Source organism: Elephas maximus, chromosome 3 (genome assembly GCF_024166365.1).
Source record: "Elephas maximus indicus isolate mEleMax1 chromosome 3, mEleMax1 primary haplotype, whole genome shotgun sequence".
NCBI lineage: Eukaryota > Metazoa > Chordata > Mammalia > Proboscidea > Elephantidae > Elephas > Elephas maximus.
This window is the reverse complement of record NC_064821.1, coordinates 61,221,085-61,243,360: the sequence shown is the minus strand read 5'-3', so window position 1 is coordinate 61,243,360 and position 22,276 is coordinate 61,221,085. Positions and strand designations below refer to the sequence as shown.

The 22,276-nt window shown below is 37.7% G+C and overlaps 1 protein-coding gene across 8 annotated transcripts in view; it reads left to right on the top strand.

Annotated features, from left to right (window-relative positions):
- Nucleotides 1-22,276, top strand: part of EIF4G3 (eukaryotic translation initiation factor 4 gamma 3) — a 381,417-nt gene that overhangs the window by 230,793 nt on the left and 128,348 nt on the right. For 6 of the 8 annotated variants that reach the window (XM_049878170.1, XM_049878168.1, XM_049878167.1 and 3 more), the window contains 2 exons: nt 2,068-2,190; nt 17,983-18,091. In XM_049878170.1, coding sequence (XP_049734127.1) covers nt 2,068-2,190; nt 17,983-18,091 — 232 coding nt within the window. The remainder of the gene's footprint in view (nt 1-2,067; nt 2,191-17,982; nt 18,092-22,276) is intronic. The other 2 variants (XM_049878174.1, XM_049878173.1) reach the window with 1 other exon arrangement.

Below are 22,276 nucleotides of genomic sequence, written 5' to 3'. Positions count from 1 at the left end.
GAAAGTGCAGTAATACAAAATTCACACTGCAGAACTTTCTGTAGAAGAGTAGTTTTCAATCTTTTATCCTTAGCTTCTTAGAAGTGAGGATGGCGAGACTTCATCTCACGTACTTTGGACATGTTATTAGGAGAGACCATTCCTTGGAGAAGGATATCATGCTTGGTAAAGTAGAGGATCAGTGAAAAAGAAGACGACCCTCAACCAGATGGGTTGACACAGTGGCTGCAACAATGAGCTCAAACATAGCAATGATTGTGAAGATGGCACAGGACTGGGCAGTGTTCCGTTCTGTTGGACATAGGGTCACTATGAGTCTGAACTGACTCGAGGGCAACTAACAACAACATCCATCACAACACGCAAAATGCGTGATGTTTATAATAAAGAAAGACTCCCGCATTCACACAGGTAAGATAGATGGGAGTGATATTATAGCAATAGCCCTGAAAATAATTTTGTAAAAATTGATGAGATTAATGGTCTGACTGAGACTAGAGGAATCCCGGTGGTCATGGTCCCCAAACCTTCTGTTGGCCCAGGACAGGAACCATTCCCGAAGACAACTCATCAGACATGGAAGGGACTGGACAGTGGGTAGGAGAGAGATGCTGATGAAGAGTGAGCTATTTGTATCAGGTGGACACTTGAGACTGTGTTGGCATCTCCTGTCTGGAGGGGGGATGGGAGGATAGAGAGAGTTGGAAGCTGGCAAAATTGTCACGAAAGGAGAGACTGGAAGGGCTGACTCATTGGGGGAGAGCAAGTGGGAGTACGGAGTAAAGTGTATATAAACTTATATGTGACAGTTCGACTTGATTTGTAAACGTTCACTTGAAGCTCAATAAAAGTTAATAAAAAAAAAAATCACAGCCGGGGGGGGGAAATTTGATGAGGTTCACACACTTTGGTACTTTATTATTAGAAGCAAATTACTTGTGCACAGGTCATGATAAATAGAAGACGCCAGTGTATCGTGACACTACAGTTGAGAAGCTACGCTGTGAAAAGAATCAATATGATAAAAGTTAGACTTGAAGAACATTCTCAGAATGTAGAAAAGTGAATTTAAAAGATAATGAAAATGAAAGTAGAACAAGTGAATCAGAAGCAAATTGTAAAACTGTAGTAGCAACTAATTTTCATACCTGAAAAAAGAGCTGAGATTGAAATATTACTAACAAAAACCTGCAGATCCACAGATTTTATTAGGGAATTCCCTGAAATTCTCAAGAAGCCAGGAAGTAATGACAAGCAAAGAGGGCTTTCCGTGTGTTAGCACTGTCCCAGCATAGAAGGCCTAGACCCGGGAACTCCATCTCCATTGCAGCACCATCTTCACTGACATCTATAAAAGTATCCTTTAAAGAAATTAAAATTAGAAGACCATACACACTGTTCTTCATCTTGCATCTTTTCAGTTACTGGATACATCTTGAAGATCCTTCCATATGAGTACTTAGAGATCTACCTCATTCTTTCTACTGGCTTTGTGGTATTTAATTTTAAGGAAGTAGCATAATTTTCAACCATTCTGGTCTTGATGGCACTTTAGGCTGTTTACATGTCTTTGTTGGAGAAAAACACTAGTGCAGTGATCATCCTTATATACATGTACAAGGTTATCTGCAGGATAAACTAACTTCTGTTTCTAAGTCATAGGGTATGTACATGTTTCATTTTATTAGAAAACCACTTAAGTCATCTAAAAATTTATTCTACAGAGAAACTTCCAGATACTACAACTATCTTATGAGCTTTGTCATATGTTAAGCAATGTAAATAAAATCAGTCTGTTTGACAGTGGTTTTGAGATAAGAATAAATACCTTGCCTTTTTGATCTAGAAATTCACCAAACCAGATCCCATTTTAGCTGGGTATTCTAATGGCCTAAATCCCTGTTACTGACCCCCTATGGTTCTGAGGTTGAAACAAAGTCAATCTGGGGATTATCAATTTTGATATTTGACAGGTTTCCCAGTTTACAACTTTGATACAGCTTATGCCTCTAAATCTACTACATAGACACCCTTATGTACATACGCCATTTTATTTTGAATTTATAGATAAGAATTCGAGATCCAAACCAGGGAGGTAAAGACATAACAGAAGAGATTATGTCTGGAGGTGGCAGCAGAAATCCTACTCCACCCATAGGGAGACCTACATCCACACCTACTCCTCCTCAGGTAAGCCAGAGTGAGCCTTGATGGATGATGGTGTGTATTTGTTCACTAACCTCTACCGAACGCTTCCTTTTCTATGGCCACTTTCTGTACTTGCCATTTCCATCAGTTGTCTCTTAACCTCGAATATCTAGATGGTATTTAAGCAGACGTGTTTCTCTTTACAAATTGCTACAACTTGCAGATTTTTATTGGTAGTATTTCTGTATATTGTCTTCACATCAGAGCACAGCTGCTGTCACTCTTCCTAGTGAACTACTGTACCATACCAAAAGGAGCTGCATTCCTATGGAATCCTCACCATTAAATGACTATTTTATGTTTTTACTCTGGAACCTTAGGAATTAAATGCTGCACATGATGGTAATGCAAACATTAATGCTGAGAATTTAAACGTTTTTACAAAACAGTGCTGCTTGAGATGATTGCCTGTGTCATCCAGGGCAGATCTGGATGTGTTACAGGTATAGCTTTAGGTATAGCCCTTATAGGGCTACATAAATTGAGCTTCTTGGGTGGAAAATATCTCCTTTAATTATTTACAGGGGTTATTAGTAGATAAGTTCTACCATTTAGTTACCATTTTGTTTCTGGTGAGGAACATGGTTATTACAGTCTTTTGAAAATTCTGCTTCTTATTTTTAGAAATCAAAGACATTCCAGGAGGAGCTAGAATTTAGTAAACTACAATAGGGAATGGGATTTCCCAAATTTGACAGTAACCGGTGCCAAGATTTTTATGTCATCACTGGCTCATTTTAAATTTTAATACATGATTTTCAAATCTTCAAAAATTATCTGAAGTGAGAGCCCAGCATATAACAGATAAAAGAAAAGTTATTTAAGATTAGGAGGCTGCTTTCTTCCTACTCTTGTGACTACACGGTGAGCAATTCATCAGAGCCTAGTTTATAAGCAAGTGATATTCGTGATCAAACCTAAGGCATTTCAAAATGATAACCCTATTGCCTTGACCTTAGTAGTATAAGTTTTAAAAAAAAGTTCTTGAACATGGTCTTGAAGGTATGAAATAGCTGACTGAGCTTAGAACCTTATGAAAATCTGAATTTTGAGTAAGCTTAAACCTTGGTTCTTTGTTGTACTTTTTTTTTTTTCACTTGGTAATTATGATAGTGACTGACATTTATCTCAGTCTTCCAGCATCCAGATGAGTATAATATGTGGCCTCCTAGATATGAGTTGTAAGGTCATATTAATGATTGTTATAGGACTCTTATCATTCCATATTATTTCTCCAGGGATATTCCAAGTCTGGAGTGATTAAGGAGGCCTTATATTTTAGTCTCTTCCCTGGAAGTGAGCGTGGGACAAGCAAAATTTGCAAATTTAAATTAGCCATTCATGTGCGTGCTGTATTAGGTAAAGGTGTATTGTAGCAAAAATTGGGATTGGTTGATTAATGCAGGTAAATTTTTGGTCTGCTTTTTTGAACATTAATGTAAATAAGGTTACTGTCAAGCTGTATTGTTGACAACCCTTTGTTGATTTGTGTTTAAATTCTCAACTCAGATGTGTTAGTGTATCTTTTTGCATTTAAATTCCTTTTGGGGTTTGTTTTTTCTTTAATCTTAGCAAGCTTGATTCCACCCCCTTCTGGTTTTCCCTTTCTCTTTAGCTACAGAAGCTCCCCACCCCCTCCCTTTTTAATTTTTATTGTGCTTTAAGTGAAAGTTTACAAATCAAGTCAGTCTCTCATACAAAAATTTATATACACCTTGCTATATACTCCTGATCGCTCTCCACCTAATGAGACAGCACACTCCTTCCTTCCACTCTCTCTTTTCGTGTCCATTCAGCCAGCTTCTGACCTCCTCTGCCCTCTCACCTCCCTTCCAGACAGGAGATGCCAACATAGTCTCATGTCTCTAGTCTACTTGATCCAAGAAGCTCATTCTTCACCAGGATCATTTTCTGTCCCATTGTCCAGTCCAAGCCCTGTCTGAAGAGTTGGCTTTGGGAATGGTTCCTGTCTTGGGCTAACAGAAGGTCTGCGGACCATGACCACTGGAGTCCTTCTAGCCTCAGTCAGACCATTAAGTCTGGTCTTTTTATGAGAATTTGGGGTCTGCATCCCACTGCTCTCCTGCTCCCTCAGGGGTTCTCTGTTGTGTTCCCTGTCAGGACAGTCATCGGTTGTAGCCAGACACCATCTGGTTCTTCTGGTCTCAGGCTGATGTAGTCTCTGGTTTATGTGGCCCTTTCTGTCTCTTGGGCTCATAAATTACCTTGTGTCTTTGTTATTCTTCGTTCTCCTTTGGTCCAGGTGGGTTGAAACCAATTGATGCCTCTTAGGTGGGCGCTTGCTAGGGTTTAAGACCCCAGATGCCACTCTCCAAAGTGGGATGTAGAATGTTTTCTTAGTAGATTTTATTATGCCAATTGACTTAGATGTCCCCTGAAACCATGGTCCCCAACCCCCTGCCCCTGCTACGCTGGCCTTTGTAGCATTCAGTTTATTCAGGAAACTTCTTTGCTTTTGGCTTAGTCCAGTAGCCACAGAAGCTCTTTTGCTGTCTCTCTCTCTGCCTAGAAACCATGGGCCTGCCTGCTAAGAGTCTATGTGTCTCTATAGTCATAAAGCACACTGGACGTACATTTTCACTTGATAAAGACCATCAGTAATTAACTGATACATTAGTAGTTCATTTCGAGGTGTAATATCTATGAAGGCTAAGTTTATTTTATTCTGTGATTTGCATTAAATCTACACTTTCTAATCGGCTGTCTTTCCAAATGCATAAAATTCATGAAATGGATGAATACCTTTTTAACAAAGACATAGATACTAGAAATATTTCATTTTCCTCTTATAAAAAAAACAACAGCACAAGCATGGTGATGGCACTTGCCACTTGGCCTCATTTCCCAAGAAATCTTAGAGTGGTGGAGACTGTTGAGTGTGAGAGGATATACCCCATCTTAAGGAGGCAGCCATTGCTGTCTGATTGTTAGATATAAAAATGTTGACCTGTCATTCAAAAGAAGTGGAAATCTTTATTTATGTAAAAAATCTGCACTTTTTGAACACTGGCAGTGCCATTAATAGATAGCATGATGCTAGCCAAAGAAAATCCATTAATTTAGCCTAAGATCTTTTGCAACTTCAGGCTAATGCCAAGAAGGTCCTGCACCACATTCTGGTTAGTGAGACCAAAGATGAGATGACCAGTGCACCAAAATTTAGGCCTGAATAGTAAATATTGTATTACTTTTTACCTTACAGAGTACCTGCTTTGAGTCAGGCACAGTTGCATGTGCTATAGATGGCAAAGCTTTTCACTATCATTGCGGGAGCCCCAGTCACTTTAGGGAAGGCAGATAGAGGACCAGTTACCATATATGACAGTCTTCCTGTAAAGGGTATAAAGAAAGTTAAAAAGCACAGAGATGATCAGGTGGGGCAGAGTTGCTGTACAGATTGAAATCTAGTGGATCACAGAGACCTATTAATGATACCAAAAAAAAAAAAAAAAAAAACCGTTTGCCATCTTTATAGGACAGAGTAGAACTGCCCCATAGGGTTTCCAAGGAGCAGCTAGTGGATTCAAACTGCCGACCTTTTGGTTAGCAGCCGAGCGCTTAACCACTGTGCCACCAGGGCTCTATTAATGATCGTACAGGTTAAATAGTATAGGGTACTGATTAAAAGCTTTGACTTGGAATTAGACATATCTGGTTTCAAGTCCCAATTCTACTATTTAGTTTTGTAGCTTAACCAAACTACTAAATCTCCCAGAGCCCTAGTTTCCACATTTAAAAAATGAAGAAAAGAAAATATGCCGTATAGAGTTATTATAAGGACTAAATGAGATAAAATACTTAAAATTGCTTAAGCTCAGTGCCTGGTGCATAATAAGCATTCAGTACATCTTGTCTGTTATTAGTATTCTAATTATTATTTTAGGAGACATAGAGGACAGAAAGACTAAGAAGACTTCACGGCAAAGATGCCATTTAATCTGAGTTCACAGATTGGTGTTTACAAAACGAAAAAGGGAGAAGACTATTCCAGGAAGAGAGAGCCTATGTGCAAAAGGGCACATCCAGGAGGAAAATCAGATGAAGGGAGGCTATTGTGACATTTCAGGTGAGAAATGAGGAAGTCAGTTGAAGGACAAGGGAGCCAGTTGGAAAGATGTTCAGCAATTGGTTACTAACTAGTTAAAATTATAATAAGAGTAACCATATAATTTATCATCCAGACTGGGGCACTGTGGGGAATGAACAGGGATGCTGTTAATCATTATACTGAGAGAACAGGCATAAACCCATGTAATCAGGGACGTATGGTCCCCCGAGATGTAAGGGGAAGAAAAGAGTCAGGAGTAATTATTCTTCAAGCTTGTTGTGTTGTTAGGTGCCGTCAAGTCAATTCCCACTCACAGCAACCCTATGCATAACAAAACGAAACACTGCCAGGTCCCGTTCTGCTGCTATCCATAAGGTTTTCACCAGACAGTTTTTTTGGAAGTAGATGACCAGGTCCTTCTTCCTAGTCTGTCTTAGCCTGGAACCTCCGTTGAAACCTGTCCACTATGGGTGACCCTGATGGTATTTGAAATACCAGTGGCATAGCTTTCAGCATCACAGCAACATGCAAGCCACCAAAGGACAACAAACTGACAGACGAGTGGTGGCTTCAAGCTTAGACACTTGGATTTATAGTAAAACATAACATGTAGTATATGGGAATATTTGAAGAAAGGATAATGAGTTTGATTTTTAGCAAGTAATCATTCTAAGAAGAGTTAATTGTGAGAAACTGCAGTGGATTTATGTAAGGAGAATGTAGAGGAGAAACAGGTTTTTGCTGTTCTTGTTTTTATCCTAAAAGAGGTAGATTGAACTTGAAACTGTTCAGCTTCCAGAATTTTAAAATTATCTGGAGATTTTAGATCTTAATACGTAAAAAACACACATATGCGTATACTTGTGCCCATGTAGATGATTACAGTTCATAGACATAGCCTCTCCTGTCATTTGGGCAAATAATTACCGAGGTCAGCATGTTATTCCATCTTTGAAAGAGGTGCTTATAAACTTGATACCTGGAAATCTTATATTTCTGTGACCACTTGTTAATTAGTTCGTTTCGTGTTTATTCATAGTTTCCTAGATTTCAGTTTTGAAGCTTAGGTAATAATGATTTTATAAGGTATGTACCATAAGTAAGAGTTCCTGCATAAAAAATTTAAAGGTGATACCTGTATAATGTGAACAACTCCAGCCATAACTTTTAATTTCGTCATGTCATCTCAGTCCTAGGCACTGAGGAATTAATATCATTCTGTACCTTGAAGCATGTAGGCACAGTTTTGTTTTAATTGTGACTAAAGGCAGTGATTGTTGAATTAAATCACATTGCACTTCATTCCTAATAAAATAACTTATCATTAGTAACCAGCTTTGACTTAAAAATACTACTTTTTATAATATGAAGAGACTTGTAAACTTTAAATATGTATCTGAGCATGGAGTAAATTCTCTCCAGGATTTTAAATGAGATATCATAATGAACCGAGAGATCCTTGGTGGCAAACACTAAATTGTTCCATAATTTAAAATGAATTTACGCACAGACGTTCAGGGATTCCTACTTAGAATTATAGGGCAGGGTTGTTGATTCCATCTGGTCTCCAACAGGGTTTTGTAAAAATGTCTTGCTTTTTTAATCAAACATATTCTCCAGCTTCATTGCTTGTAGAAGTTTCCTAAAGCAAGAAAACAAGAAAATCTGTCTTAAGGCCATTTTTGAGATACTTTAGTTTCTTTTAAGTTGTTTGCATCCCAATAAAGATGCATTTATGAGACATGTTGTGTACCGTCAAGTCGATTCTGACATAGTGAACCTTATATGACAGGGTACACCTGCCCCATAGGGTTTTCTAGGCTGCAGTCTTTACAGGATCAGATTGCCAGATCCTTTCTCTCACGAAGCAACCGTTGGTTTGAACTGCTGACCTTTCTGTTAGCAGACGAGCACTTAACCACTGCGCCACTAGGGCTTCTTTATGAGACACATTAGCCTAGTTAAATTTTGTCTTATTTTAAACTATCCCTTTTCACTTGAGTCTATGGTTTGTTTTTTTTTTTTTCATAATTTTTCATGAAATCACATGAAGACCTTTGCAGTTGAGTAGTATGATTTTGGAGCCCTGTTGGCACAGTGGTTAAGAACTCAGCTGCTAACCAAAAGGTGGGCAATTTCGAATCTACCAGCTTCTCCTTGGAAACCCTGTGGGGTAGCTCTACTTTGTCCTATAGGGTTGCTGTGAGTTGGAATCAAATTGATGGCACTGGGTTTGGTTTTTTTGATTTTGTATGATTTTACCTTAGATAGTTTTCGGTGATTGTGTAGACTACAGGTATAATTTTTAATGTCTGCATACCATCCCTTTCCTTGAATGTACCATAGTTTACTTAATTGGACTCCTATTGATGTGTGCTCATAGTTCTTGTTTGTCACTAATATTAACAATGCCGTGATGAACAACATTGTATACTTGTTTTGGGGATTATTGTGTTATCTCCTATCCTCCAGAAATGTACTAGTTAGTCAATCTCCCCCTTGCAGCATACGAGAATGCCCCTTTGCCTACATCGCTGTTTATCTGATAGATTAAAAATATTTTATTTAATGTTTATTTATTGATTTCTAAAGTTTAGAATTTTTTGATGTTCACTGGTTATTTGTGTGTGTGTGTGTATGAATCGTCTGTTCATGTAATTTGTCCAGATTTATTTTGGGGTGATGATTTTTCTCTGATTTATAGGAGCTCCTTACATATTAAAGAGCTTCCTTTGACATGGGTAACTTTTTTTTAGTTTGATAATTGCGTTTTAAGTTTGTTAACGGTGCCTCCTGTCTTATGGAAGTTTTCAAATTTCTGTATTTACAAATTTCTGTTTTATCCTAAATAATTTGTGATTTGGAGCTTATAGTTAGAAAGACTTTCCCATCCAAGATAAAACTACTCACATATATTTTCTTCTAGTACTTATGTGATTTGGTTATTTTAACTTTATTTTTAAAGAATTTGTTTTGGTATAAACAATGAGGTTCGGATCCTGCTGCTGCTGCTTCCTTTTTTTTTTTTTTACCAAATGACTTACCTCTGGTTTCAATATTATTGCCTTATTGTAAAATGCTGTTTTAATCATGTACTGGATTATCATATGTACATGGGTCTGTTTCTGGACTATTATATTCCTTTGATCTGTTTTTAATACCATTTCTATACTATCTTAGATATATAGCTTTATAATACTTTTAATATTTTAGAGAGAATTCCATTCACTTTACTCCTGCTTTTTAGCATTTCCCCAGCTATTCTTGTTTCTCCATCCCCCACTGGAACCTTAAAATCATTTAAAGTTAAGTCCTCTAGCATAGCCTAGCAACTTTTATCTTGGGTGTCTGGGTTTCCCTCATCATTCCAGGGACCTTAGCAGTCTTTTTTTTTTTTCGCCTTCAAGTGGAAAGTTCTCTCTGTTGAACATGTTTTGTCTTATCAATTCAGTGTTTAAAGACAAAAAAACTCTTAAAATCTGAAAGCTTTCACCCTGAGCATATATTCTGTAGTTTGTCATACTGTTCTACTTTTATGTTATACTCCCTTTTGCATCACCCATTTATGGTTAATGGAGGCATCTGAGTTTGCTACTCCTGTGTTATAAACCATTTCTTCAGGGGTTTGAAATGCTCCCACTATTGTCCTTTTCTCAGTAAATTATACCACAGTGCACCCCATTGCCTCCTCAAAGTAGAGTTGATCTTAATGACATGGATGGAATAAAGCTTTTGGGACCTTCATTTGCTGATACGGCATGACTCAAAATGAGGAGAAACAGCTGCAAACATCCATTAATAATTGGAACATGGAATGTATGAAGTATGAATGTAAGAAAATGGAAGTCATCAAAAATGAAATGGAAATTCATAAAGATCGATATCCTAGGCATTAGTGAGTTGAAATGGACTGGTATGGCCATTTTGAATCATACAAACATATGGTCTACTGTCCCGGGAATGACAAATTGAAGAGGAATGGCATTGCATTCATCGTCAAAAAGAACATTTCAAGATCTATCCTGATGTACAACACTGTCAGTTATGAGGTAATTTCCTTACACCTACAAGGTAGACTGGTTAATATGACTATTATTCAAATTTGCACACCAACTACTAAGGCCAAAGACAAAGAAATTGAAGATTTTTACCAATTTCTGCAATCTGAAGTTGATTAAATATGCCTCAAGATGCATTGATAATTACTGGTGATTGGAATGCGAAAGTTGGAAACAAAGAAGGTTCGGCAGTTGGAAAATATGGTCTTGGTGATGGAAATTATGCTGGAAATTGCATGATAGAATTTTGCAAGACTAGCAACTTTTTCATTGCAATTACCTTCAGCAGCATAAACGGCATCTGAACAGAACAAGGGGATACTGCATGGTTTAAAGTCAAGAAAGGTGTGCATCAGGGTTGTAACCTTTCATCACACTTATCCAATATATATGCTAAGCAAATAATTTGAGAAGCTGGACTATATGAAGAAGAACGTGGTGTCAGGATAGGAGGAAGACTCATTAACAGCCTTCAATATGCAGGTGACACAACCTTGCTTCCTGAAAGTGAAGAGGACTTGAAGCACTTACTGATGAAAATCAAAGACCACAGCCTTCAGTATGGATTACACCTCAACATAAAGAAAATAAAAATCCTCACAACTGGACCAATGAGCAACATCGTGATAAACGGAAAAAATATTAAAATTGTAAAGGATTTCATTTTACTTGGATCCGTGATTAACATCCATGGAAGCAGAAGTCACCAAATCAAATGACGTATTGCATTAGGCATATCTTCTGCAAAAGACCTCTTTTAAAGTGTTAAGAAGCAAAGTCGTCACTGTGAGGACTGAGGTGTGCTTGATCCAAGCCATGGTATTTTCAGTCGGTTAATATGTGTGCAAAAGCTGAACAGTGAATAAGGAAGACTGGAGAGGAATTGATGCCTTTGAATTGTGGTGTTGGCAAAGAATATTGAATGTACCATAGACTGCCAGAAGAATGAACAAATCTGTCTTTGAAGAAGTACAGCCAGAATACTCGCTAGAAGCAAGGATGGTGAGACTTCATCTCATATACTTTGGAGATGTTATCAGGAGGGACCGGTCCCTGGAAAAGGACATCATAGTTGGTAAAGTAGCAAAAACGAGGAAGAGCCTCAACAAGATGGATTGACCCAGTTGCTGCAACAATGGGCTAAAACATAGCAAGGATTGTGAGGATAGTACAGGACCGGACAGTTTTGTTCTGTTGTATATAGGGTCACTGTGAGAGCTAACTCAAGGGCACCTAACAACAATAACCCCATTGCTCGGACAGTAAGCCTGGGAATCATCTTCGCTGTGTGCCATCCAGTCAGTTTAGACTCAGTGACCTCATGTGACAGAGTAGAACTGCCCCATAGGATTTTCTAGGCTTTAACCTTTACAGGAGCAGATTGTCAGTTCTTTGTCCAAGCTGCTGGGTAGATTTGAATCACCAATCTTTCTGTTGGTGGCCAAGCACTAAACAATTGCACTACCTTTTCACATGATACACCACCGCTACCTCAGCAGTTCCTCTCTGATCTGTTCTCACCACTTTCACTGCTGTTGTTACGGTTTACCCCCACGTGTCTGTCAGTTTGTCTTACTGTGGGGGCTTGTGTGTTGCTGTGATGTTGGAAGCTATGCCACCGGTATTCAGGTACCAGCAAGGTCACCCATGGCAGACACGTTTCAGCGGAGCTTCAAGACAAAGGCAGACTAGGAAAAAGGACCCGGCACTCTACTTCTGAAAAGAATTAGCCAGCGAAAACCTTATGAATAGCAGCGGCACAGTGTCTGATACAGTACCGGAAGATGAGCCTGCAAGGTTGGAAGGCACTCAAAAGATGACTGGGGAAGAGATGCCGCCTCAAAGTAGAGTCTGCATTAATGATGTGGATGGAATCAAGCTTTGGGGACTTCGTTTGCTGGTGTGGCCTGACTCAAGATGAGAAGAAACAGCTGCAAATACCCATTAATAATCAGAACGTGAAATGTATGAAGTATGAATGTAGGAAAATTGATCGATTACTTCTATGGAAAGAGACCATGGAAAAGCTCAGTATCATCAGTCACAACAAGGCCAGGGGCCAACTGTGTATCAGACCATCAGTTACTCATATGCAAGTTCAAGTTGAAACTGAAGAAAATTAGAACAAGTCCAGGAGAGTCAAAGTACGACCTTGAGTATATCCCACCTGAATTTAGAGACCATCTCAAGAATAGATTTGATGTGTTGAACACTAATGACTGAAGACCAGACGAGTTTTGGAATGACATCAAGGACAGCATACATGAAGAAAGCAAGAGGCCATTAAAAAGACAGGAAGACCAAAATGGATGTCGGAAGAGACTGCTCTTTTAAGCTTCAGCATACATATCCTTCTTTCTACCTGATCTGTACACTTAGGTGTATCAGAAGCACTTCAGACTCCCTTTCCCAACACCCTGACACCCAAAGCCTGATAGCTCTTCCAGTGCTCCCTATCTCAATGACTGGTACACCTCTCATAAATCAGAAAATTTTTTTGTTTAAAAATCAGATGACCATAGAGGTATGAGTTTGTTTCTGGACTCTTGATTCTATTCCATCCTCTCCTCATTGACACCCTCCCCACCAAATCTAATTAATTACCAGGTTCCATCAATTTACCTCTGTTATTTCAATGAGATCCATTCATTTCCCTCCATTATTACCACCAAAACTATTTCCCTTGAGGTACTGCAATAACTTTATAAATTATGTCCTTGTAACCACTCTTCTTCCCTCAGTCCATTCTCCATGAGGTAGACAGAAGGATCTTCTTAAAACACAAATCCGATTATGTCATGCTGCTGCTTCAAACCTTTCCCTGGGCACCTGTTGCTATGAGGATAAAGATCAAAACCCTTGGTGTGGCCTGTAAGGCCCTGCCACTGCCTGACTTATTTCACACCATGCTTCTCCTACATTTCTCTCACACAAGCTTGGTGATCACATCTTTTTCTTTCAGAGCCGTCATTGAACCTTTGTACGTGTTGTTCATTCTGCCTGAAATGCTTCCTCCTTCACTTCCTCCCATGTGCCTCCTGCATGCCTACCTTCACATTGATTCTTTAAAGTTCAGGGTAAATTTTGTGTCCTCGAAAAATCCTTTCCCACGCATACAAAGTCAGAACCTTAGATTATGTACTATCTCCATACTCTTTTCTGTGCTCCAGTATAGAACTTTATAGCCTTTATTGTTAAATGATTAATTGTATGTTTGTTCTTTAATATCTTTTTCCTTGATAGAATATAAGTTCCATGAAGCTAAGGAATTTTGTCTGTTTTAGTCACAAGTGGATTCTCAGTTCTTTGTACCTGGTAGGCACTAGGGGAAAAACTTCACACACATTTTTCTAATGAATGAATGTCAGAGAATTCTCTCCCACTTATGAAAGAGGCATGTTTTGATCCTTTTTCTTGGTGTCATTAGCTATATTATTATTTTCCTTCTCTATTTTCATAATGTTTCTTCATGGGGGTATGCTTGTTTATTCCCAGGATTTATATATGTTAAACATACTAGGTATTTATTATAAGGATTATTTTGAAGTCACTGAATGGGGCTTTGAAAAAAAAAATCACTTATACCTGAAATAATAAAATGTAAAGCACTTAAGTAGCCTTTTATAATCACTAAATTACATTAACTTCTTCCTTATATTTATGTAGCTATTTGGAGTCTCTGACTTTCTTTCACTGTGTTATAACAAGGGTCAGCAATTTTTTTCTGTAAGAGTCCAGGTAGTAAATATTTTAGAATTTGCAAGCAGGCGGGTGGAAAGAGTCTCTTACCACTACTCAGCTCTGCTGTTGTGGCATGAAAGCAACCATAGACAGTACATAAATGTGTGGCCATGGCTGTTCAATAACACTTTATTATGGACTTTGAAACTTGAATTTTATGTACATCTACTCATTTACTGACTATCTTGTTATCCTACATTTCCCATTTATGACAGTAGTAAAAAATCTACTCTCTGACTCTTTTGCATATTAACAACATACGTCTGGTAGTAATGAACACTGAGGTGTGAGGCAAGAGTAATGCTGGTGTGATGGTTAAGGTTATGTGTCAACTTGGCTGGGCCATGATTCTTAGTGGTTTGACAGATATGTAATGATGTGATTGGACAGTTATGTAATAATGTAATTTGGCAGTTATACAATGATGTCATTATCTTCCGTTTTGTGATCTGATGTGGTCATCTTCCATGATCATATAGGGCTAATTTTTGCATAAATACCTGGTCTTTGGAACCTAACCATGTCAGTAAGTGAGGAGTAAGTGTACTTTTCATTTGTCAAGAAATATTCTTTTAATTTTTTCCCCCAACCAGTTAAAAATGTAAAAAAATTCTTTGCTCATGGGCTGTACAAAAACAGGTGTTGATCCCTGAGCCATAGTTTGATGACCCTCTATCTATAACTTCCTCTGTTCTTTTGAATTCTGTCGTGTACAAGATTAAAAGAAAAAGCAAAGAAAGGCAGGTTACCCCTTTCTAGGCAGAAACAATGTTGGCTGCGTAAAGAGAAATGAATTTAAAATTGTACTAAGAGGTATTTGACGACAACTCGAGATTTTGTTGCCTGTGCCTTCTATGGAGTCTGGTACCTAATAGGTAAGCACTCTATGAAAAAAAAAAAAAAGTGAATGAATTAATCTAGTATTTGAACCCAAGCCTATCATTTTCCCTTGAGGCTGGTACTTCAAATTTAATATATAAATCTTCAACAGATGGATTGCCAAGTAGAATTTATAAAGGAAATTAATTTCTTGGGCACTATCAGGAATCTAGGAGCCTTGGTGGTACAGTGGCTAAGAGCTACTGCTGCTAACAGAAGGTTGGTAGTTCGAATCCACCAGCCACTCCTTCGAAACCCTGTGGGGCAGTTCTACTGTGTCCTGTAGGGGCACTATGAGTCGGGATCGACTCGACAGCAACAGGTTTGGTTATGGGTATCAGGAACCTAATATCCTGCCCTATTTTAAACTCCCTTATCACTCTAGTTGAGACATGAGAAACATTTGTTTTTATTTTCTCTGCCAACTACAGCCTTAATTTTAAAGAATTTTGTTAAGGATAGCTTAGCATTGACATAAATTATGAACTGTTGCAACAATGTAGAAAGAGTTGCTAAATCGAACCTGACCTTTAACGCTAACTTTCTGAGTGTCTTTATTGAATCCTTTTACATTTTGATACTGTAGATGCTACCCTTCCAGAATGATTCTATGAGTTTTCATTCCCACCTGTGTCTAGGTTCTCTAGCTACTCAAAAGCTTCATTTCCTTATTAAATGAAATGCATATGGCATTGAATGTGACATTTTGAGTGACAATATTTGGTGTATTTCCTGATTTTTCTGACTTAAATTAGTTAGATAAAATAGGTTGTGATTGTTTGTACTTTGAAAAAACATGGAACTCCTTTATGAGGGACTATTTATAGTTGAGTTAGTTCATTGGGAGAGAAGAGAGAAATTAGAGGTTAAACTAAAATTTGAAGGATTATCCTAATTAAAATTAATTTAGAACAAGATTAAGGCATTGAAGATTATTCTGTGTTAATACAGTGTATTGGTACTTTCAGAGGCTTATAGAATGTTAAAGCCGAGAGGGACTGTAAGATCTCTATTCCTTTTCATTTGACAGCTCAGGAAACTTTAGAAGCACCTCCCTAGCATTTTGTGGACGTGTAACTAAGTACTGGATACTTGGATTGGGAACAATCAACCTGTTAGCTCCTTTTTTATGAGTCTTTATAAATTCTTCATAGGACTTTGTTAATTTAAAAATTCTCTGTGCAGTTGTCTCTTTAATATGATTAAAGATATTGCAATCTTAGATTAAAACCCCCCCGATCTGTGTAGATTTATATGTATCGACAGCCTTTTACTATTTTAAACATCCACATTGTATAATGATGTCATTTTGGCAACACAGTTTTTGCAATTATGCCTTTTTTTGGTTGTTAATTTCTCAATCAGTTGACATAGTTCACGTTTTCTTCCTTTCAGGTAAATGACACAATTCACAAATATTTCTTTCCTGGGAAATGTGGATAATTGTTTAGTAAATAATGAATAACGTGGAGTGTTTCCTTTGTTCCGTACCTATTTTTAGCCAGTAGAGTTGAACTGAGTCTGTATTTTCTTTTATAGCTGTGAAGCATTTCCAATTTTTGAATTTCAATAGTACAATGATTTTTTTCACTGAAACTGAACATTCAGGATACAGTAATACTGGCAGTACTCTTCAATTATTTGTCCATGACTTAAAGTAAAACAGTAACTCTTCTTTTTTAAATATGGGAATATAATTTTAATAGTTTTCATTTACTGATAATTTTGAATATGAACATTTTCATGATGTAATCAATAGGTGAGATTATAGCATTTTCCCTATTCCTGACTGTATAGTCAAATGTGAATTACATATTATATATTCTTTCCAGCGTTCTTACTTAAATGACATCTGTCATCATAAATGGTTCATGTCCAAACTGATATATTTCATCTTATATTCCTGCTTTAAGTGGGTCACTGACTTGGAAATATTTTTTTTAACTCTCACTTTTAACTGACCCTACCCACCCAAACTCACCCACATCCATACCTCCTCCACCCCAAATAAAAACAGAATTGTGCAGGGAGCTGTGCTCTGATAGCGCTGACAGAATTCAACACAGGAAACTATAGGGAAAAAAAATATATTTATATATTTATTTATTTTATTATTATTTTTTTAGCTACCAAAAATGACCTTAGATCTCCGAGGAGAGACACTGCTTCGTTTTGTGGCTTTGTGTAACGCTGAAATCCAGAAAGAATACCTGCCTGGAATGTGTTGTAAAATGAGTGTTCTTGTCTTTTCTGTAATTCTTGTTCCCTCTAAGATGAACAATGGCTGCAGTTTTCTCAAGCTATTCTGCTTGGATTTTGAGGGGCATTGTTGCTTCTAATACACTGGCTGACTGAAAATGAGAGATTCCTCATAGCTCTGAACAGCCAGTTTTTTTATTCATATGTCTGACTGAAAAGCTACTATCCTTGACCCAGAACCTAAAGACATTTTAAGATGAAAGTACAGTTAGTTTCCAAATTACATTTTACCTGTATGATTATATGGACAAATAACAGGAGTAGTCCTTCATTGTTATTTTCTTGAATCGGTAACTGGCTTTCCAACTATCACATTTTCTGTTTGTCCTGCTTTTGGCAGAAGAACTCCTTTGCTAGGTAGTTCATAAGTAAAATTGACCAAATGCCTTTGGTCTTTCACTTGGAGGATGCTAAATTCCCTCATGGGTGGTGACATCTATTGTTAGGTTGAAAAGTCTACTTGGAAGGAACAGTGGAAAATGAATTGTATTGATGACTGTTGTGCTGTCTTCTCTTGCTGTGGTTAATAGTAATCATCTTTTTTCCTTCCCCTTTCCTGCTTCCTCTTTCCCTCCCTTCCCCATCTTCCCATATACTTTTTCAATTTATTAAATTGGCCTATATATTTTTTCCTTGCTTTCCTTTTTTTTTTTTTTTTTAATTTTTGTAACCTGCCCCACTCTGTCTTCCCCACTTGCTTGGGTTCCATGTTGCTAGTTTTTATGTTCGCACGCTCATTATCACCCTTTTTTGTACTTCAAATCCCAGCAGCTGCCCAGCCAGGTGCCCGAGCACAGCCCTGTGGTTTATGGGACTGTGGAGAGCGTTCATCTTGCTGCCAGCACCCCTGTTACTGCAGCTAGCGACCAGAAGCAAGGTTTGTGTATGACTGTTTTACTCCCTCTTATGTTTAGTCTCTTTTTTATTAATTGCATTGCCCTTAGCATTCAAGAGCAAGATTAAAATATCTGAAGATTATTAGATAACCACTTTTAAACAGACTTTGAGGAAAAATCGAACTGTTGTACCTCTAGAAAACTAAAACATGGGTGGTTAGTAAAATTTTTTCCCTATATTGTATTAATGGCCCACTATGGATGTCTATTTATAGGTAACTGCTTAGGTACCTTAAACTGTTGTGTTGGAACAACGTTGGGAGGAGGGGGGATAAATCACTGTGTACGAGAACAACACAGCCATGCGTCATTGAATGTCCACGGTACGATGTGTGAAATAGAACACTGTGTGAACATGAGACTGGGTGCTGCTGCCTTGCAGGCAGCACACACTGTCACGTGGTAAACTTTTTATTTGTAGGTAGGGAAATTTCACATTAAAATAATGATAGAAAGTATAGTACAGTACGTACATAAGCCAGTAACATAGGCATTTATTATGACTGTCAAGACATATGCATTACAGGTTATGTATGTACTATACCATTATATGCCTGGCAGCGCAATGGCTTTGCGTATAAGAGACACAGGATACACGTGTTCAGTGGGGGAAGCTGTTGCGATCCCTATGTCCGGTTACATCAGCTACATCTCATTTTCCGATTGGGATTTCTGAACTCTTATAACTTTATGGGACTATGGGTGTACGTACAGTCGATCATTGCCTGAACGGATGTTATGCGGTGCATGACTTTGTGTGTGTGTGTTTGTGCCTTGCTATTTTAAAAAAGATAAATTTTTCTTCTTAGAAGATTGAGCTTCGATGGCCACAGTTGGAGGTAGCGCTGAGTTCAAACCCTGGCTCAGTCTTGCACCTGGCTGATTGGTCTTGAGTGAATCACATACTTTGTGAACCTCAATTTCTTCACTTACAGAATGGAATGAAAAAGACCTGCCTCACAGTTTTGTTGTGGGGACTGGAAATGCCTGCCGTATGAAAACCGCCTAGTAAATTCTAGCCATTTATTATTGATGCAGGAATCATAATAAGGCCTCTATTCCTAATGACCTTGAACATGAAGTATCAAATGTTAAATATACGCAATGCCTATTGGATTGTAAATAGAAAACTCTTAGGGAAATCTCCTGCCTTATCATAGTCTCTCTTTCTTTCCTGCCTAGTTAGAGTTTAAGTTGACTTTAGCTAAAATTGGAGCCCTGGTGGTCGGCAAAAAGGTCAGCAGTTCACATCTACCAACTGCTCCTTGGAAACCCTTTGGGGCAGTTCTGCTCTGTCCTATAGGGTCGCTGTGAGTCAGAATCATCTCCATGGCAATGGGTTTTTTTTTTTAGTTTAGCTAGAATTGGGAGACAGTTCCCATTAGGCACAGGGGAACATGTGACTTTAAGCATACTTTTATGTTTCTGACTTCGTTCAAAACAAGAAAGTAAATGATATATGTGCTACCTGCTTTCTCGAATAATTCATTCCTCCAAACTCCTCATTATTGTATAGCTGGCTGGTAACAAATATACTTTCTAAAAATCATTCGTTAAAATAGCATTTGGAAATTGGCCCATAATACAAAGTGGAGGTATTTAATATTAGAGCAAGTTAATCACAGTTATAAAGCCTATCAAAGAAGGACTTCTAATACCTGATTTCAGTGTTTTTGTACAACATGCAAAGATAATATGGTGTTTTAAAATAAAAATTTCATTCTTTTCCCTTGAGTATTGAGGAGCCTACTAAAGTAAACCTGAGCAGAGACAAATCCTATGTTGCTGTATTTGTTATATAAGATAGTTTTAAATCAAAAGGTAATGAACCCTAAATTTGGCATGCTTCTGAAAGTTGCACTGCCAGATGCTTCTTTTAGCAAAGTACAGAGCAGTGTACAATGTACAGGAAGACTCATCCATGTTTCAAGCTAATTTATTTAATATTAAATCCGTTCACCTTTCAGGAGTATGGTGGTGTTAGTAAGTTACAAAAGATCAACTTCCTACCTCCAATGGTAAAGCACCTTTGAGTCAAAATTCAGAATGTTAACAATTTAAGTGGAGAGGAATTTGTAGCATATTCCATTCAAAACTTTACTTCATTACACTTGTGCACAGTTATAATCCTTTTGCTATTTAGAATTATGCTAAACATATTGAATACGTCCCATGCTCAGAGGCCTTAAAATATATCTTCTCTGCAGACTTGTTTGTAGGCTTTCTCTGTACCTGTGCTAAAATATAAAAAATTTATAACATATCCTGATGATGATAGTTCTGAGTTGCCGAAGTACAGTATTATTATGTTTGCAGTTCTTTTTTGGGGAAAAAAAATGCTAAGATTTTCTAACTATGAGACCCTAGCATTTTGTCATGTTTAGGTCTGCATTTCCAGAGGAAAGAATGCAAGTTATTGGTTTCCTCTCAACTTTTTGCTTAGTGGAAACTTGAATAGTCAACATTTTAATTTGATGTAGAAAATAAAAAAAAGAAAATAGATAAGGATAAATGGGAAAATTATGAGAAGAAAATTTACATTTTAAATTTATTTCATAGAGCTTATAAATAACTCCTTGGGACTACTGCTATCTTCCTCTTTTACCAAATATTCACCAGAAAACTGAGTAACTGTTTTCTAATTCCACTCATAGTCTGCCAACATATAAAATAGTAATTTTTTTAAACCAAATCTGTATAAATTTAGATAACATTAGAAAGGGCTCACCATCATTTATAGAAATTGATCTTCTATAGTTAAAATTTTTTTTTATTCTTATCTATAGATTCCTTTCGAAATTAAATTAGGATGCAAAAATGGACTGGTTTCAGATATTGCTATTACCACCAGGAACAACAGACTGTGCATTCTGCAATTGGACTGGTTTTTCTCTCTCAATGGAAATGTCATTACTGAGGGTCTGCGTGGGTAACAATCTCATGTTAGCACCCAAGTCACCCACCGGCTTGATTCACCTAATACTTCTGTTTCCATAAGCTTTTTTTTTGTTTTTCCCTTTCCTGAATTGGAAGAATATGGACTTTGAAATTGTTTCCAGGCTGCCGCACTTGATAGTTATGTGATCTTGGGCTTGTGATTAATCTCTCAAACCTTCATTTTCCCCATAGGTAAAATAGGGACATAAGACCTTCTACCCCACTGGTGAGAATTAAAGAAGAAAATGTTTATGTGGTATTTGGCCCAGTTCCTGGCACATAATAAGTGCTTAATAAATGTTAGCTGCTATTATTAAACTTTTGATTTTCTCAAAAGTTTTTGATGTGATCAGCTGGAATGCTTCCATGAAGACCAAGGTTCCAGACAAATACACCCTTTCCCAAATGTTTTTGATACTTTATAAAGACATAGGGTATCCTCAGCTTGATTTGTGAAGAGAAAAATAGTTAAATGAATTAAAATAATATCTTTAGTTGATGCTGATGGTGTGTAGACACTGCTTAAATGATTGTTGTTCCCTAAGTGAGAAAATGCATTCAGTCAAATGTATTAAGGATATGGCATGAATAATTAAACACAAACAAGAGTTAGAAGGTGCCTTAGGAAAAGAGTAACTGTTAAAAGCACCTGGTGTTGAGTAGGTCTTTAATGAATGGTATTCTGTTGTAATTCAAACATGTGTAGCAATTTTGCTCTGTTGGCATTTAGAAATGAGCATGGTGAGACTTTGTCTCACATACTTTGGACATGTTATCAGGAGGGACCAGTCCCCTGAAGAAGAACATCATGCTTGATAAAAGTAGAGGATCATCGAAAAAGAGAAAGACCCTCAATGAGATGGATTAATACAGTGGCTGCAACGATGGGCTCAAACAGCAACGATTGTGAGGATGGCACAGGACCGGGCAGTGTTTCATTCGGTTGCACACAGGGTCGCTGTGAATCGGAATCAACTCGCAGACACCTAACAATAACAGTTATTTTTCAAAGGAGCCCTGGTGGTACAATGGTTAAAGCACTTGGCTGCTAACTGAAAGGTCAGCAGTCTGCTTCAGTAAAGGTTGCAGCCTTGGAAATCCTATGGGGCAGTTCTTCTTTGTCCTGTGGGGTTGCTATGAGTTGGAACTGACTCAACAGCCATGGGTTTTTGGCTTTATTATTTTTCAAGTGAAACTGTCCCTCAAATTTCAGGGCGCTTAAGGTTCTT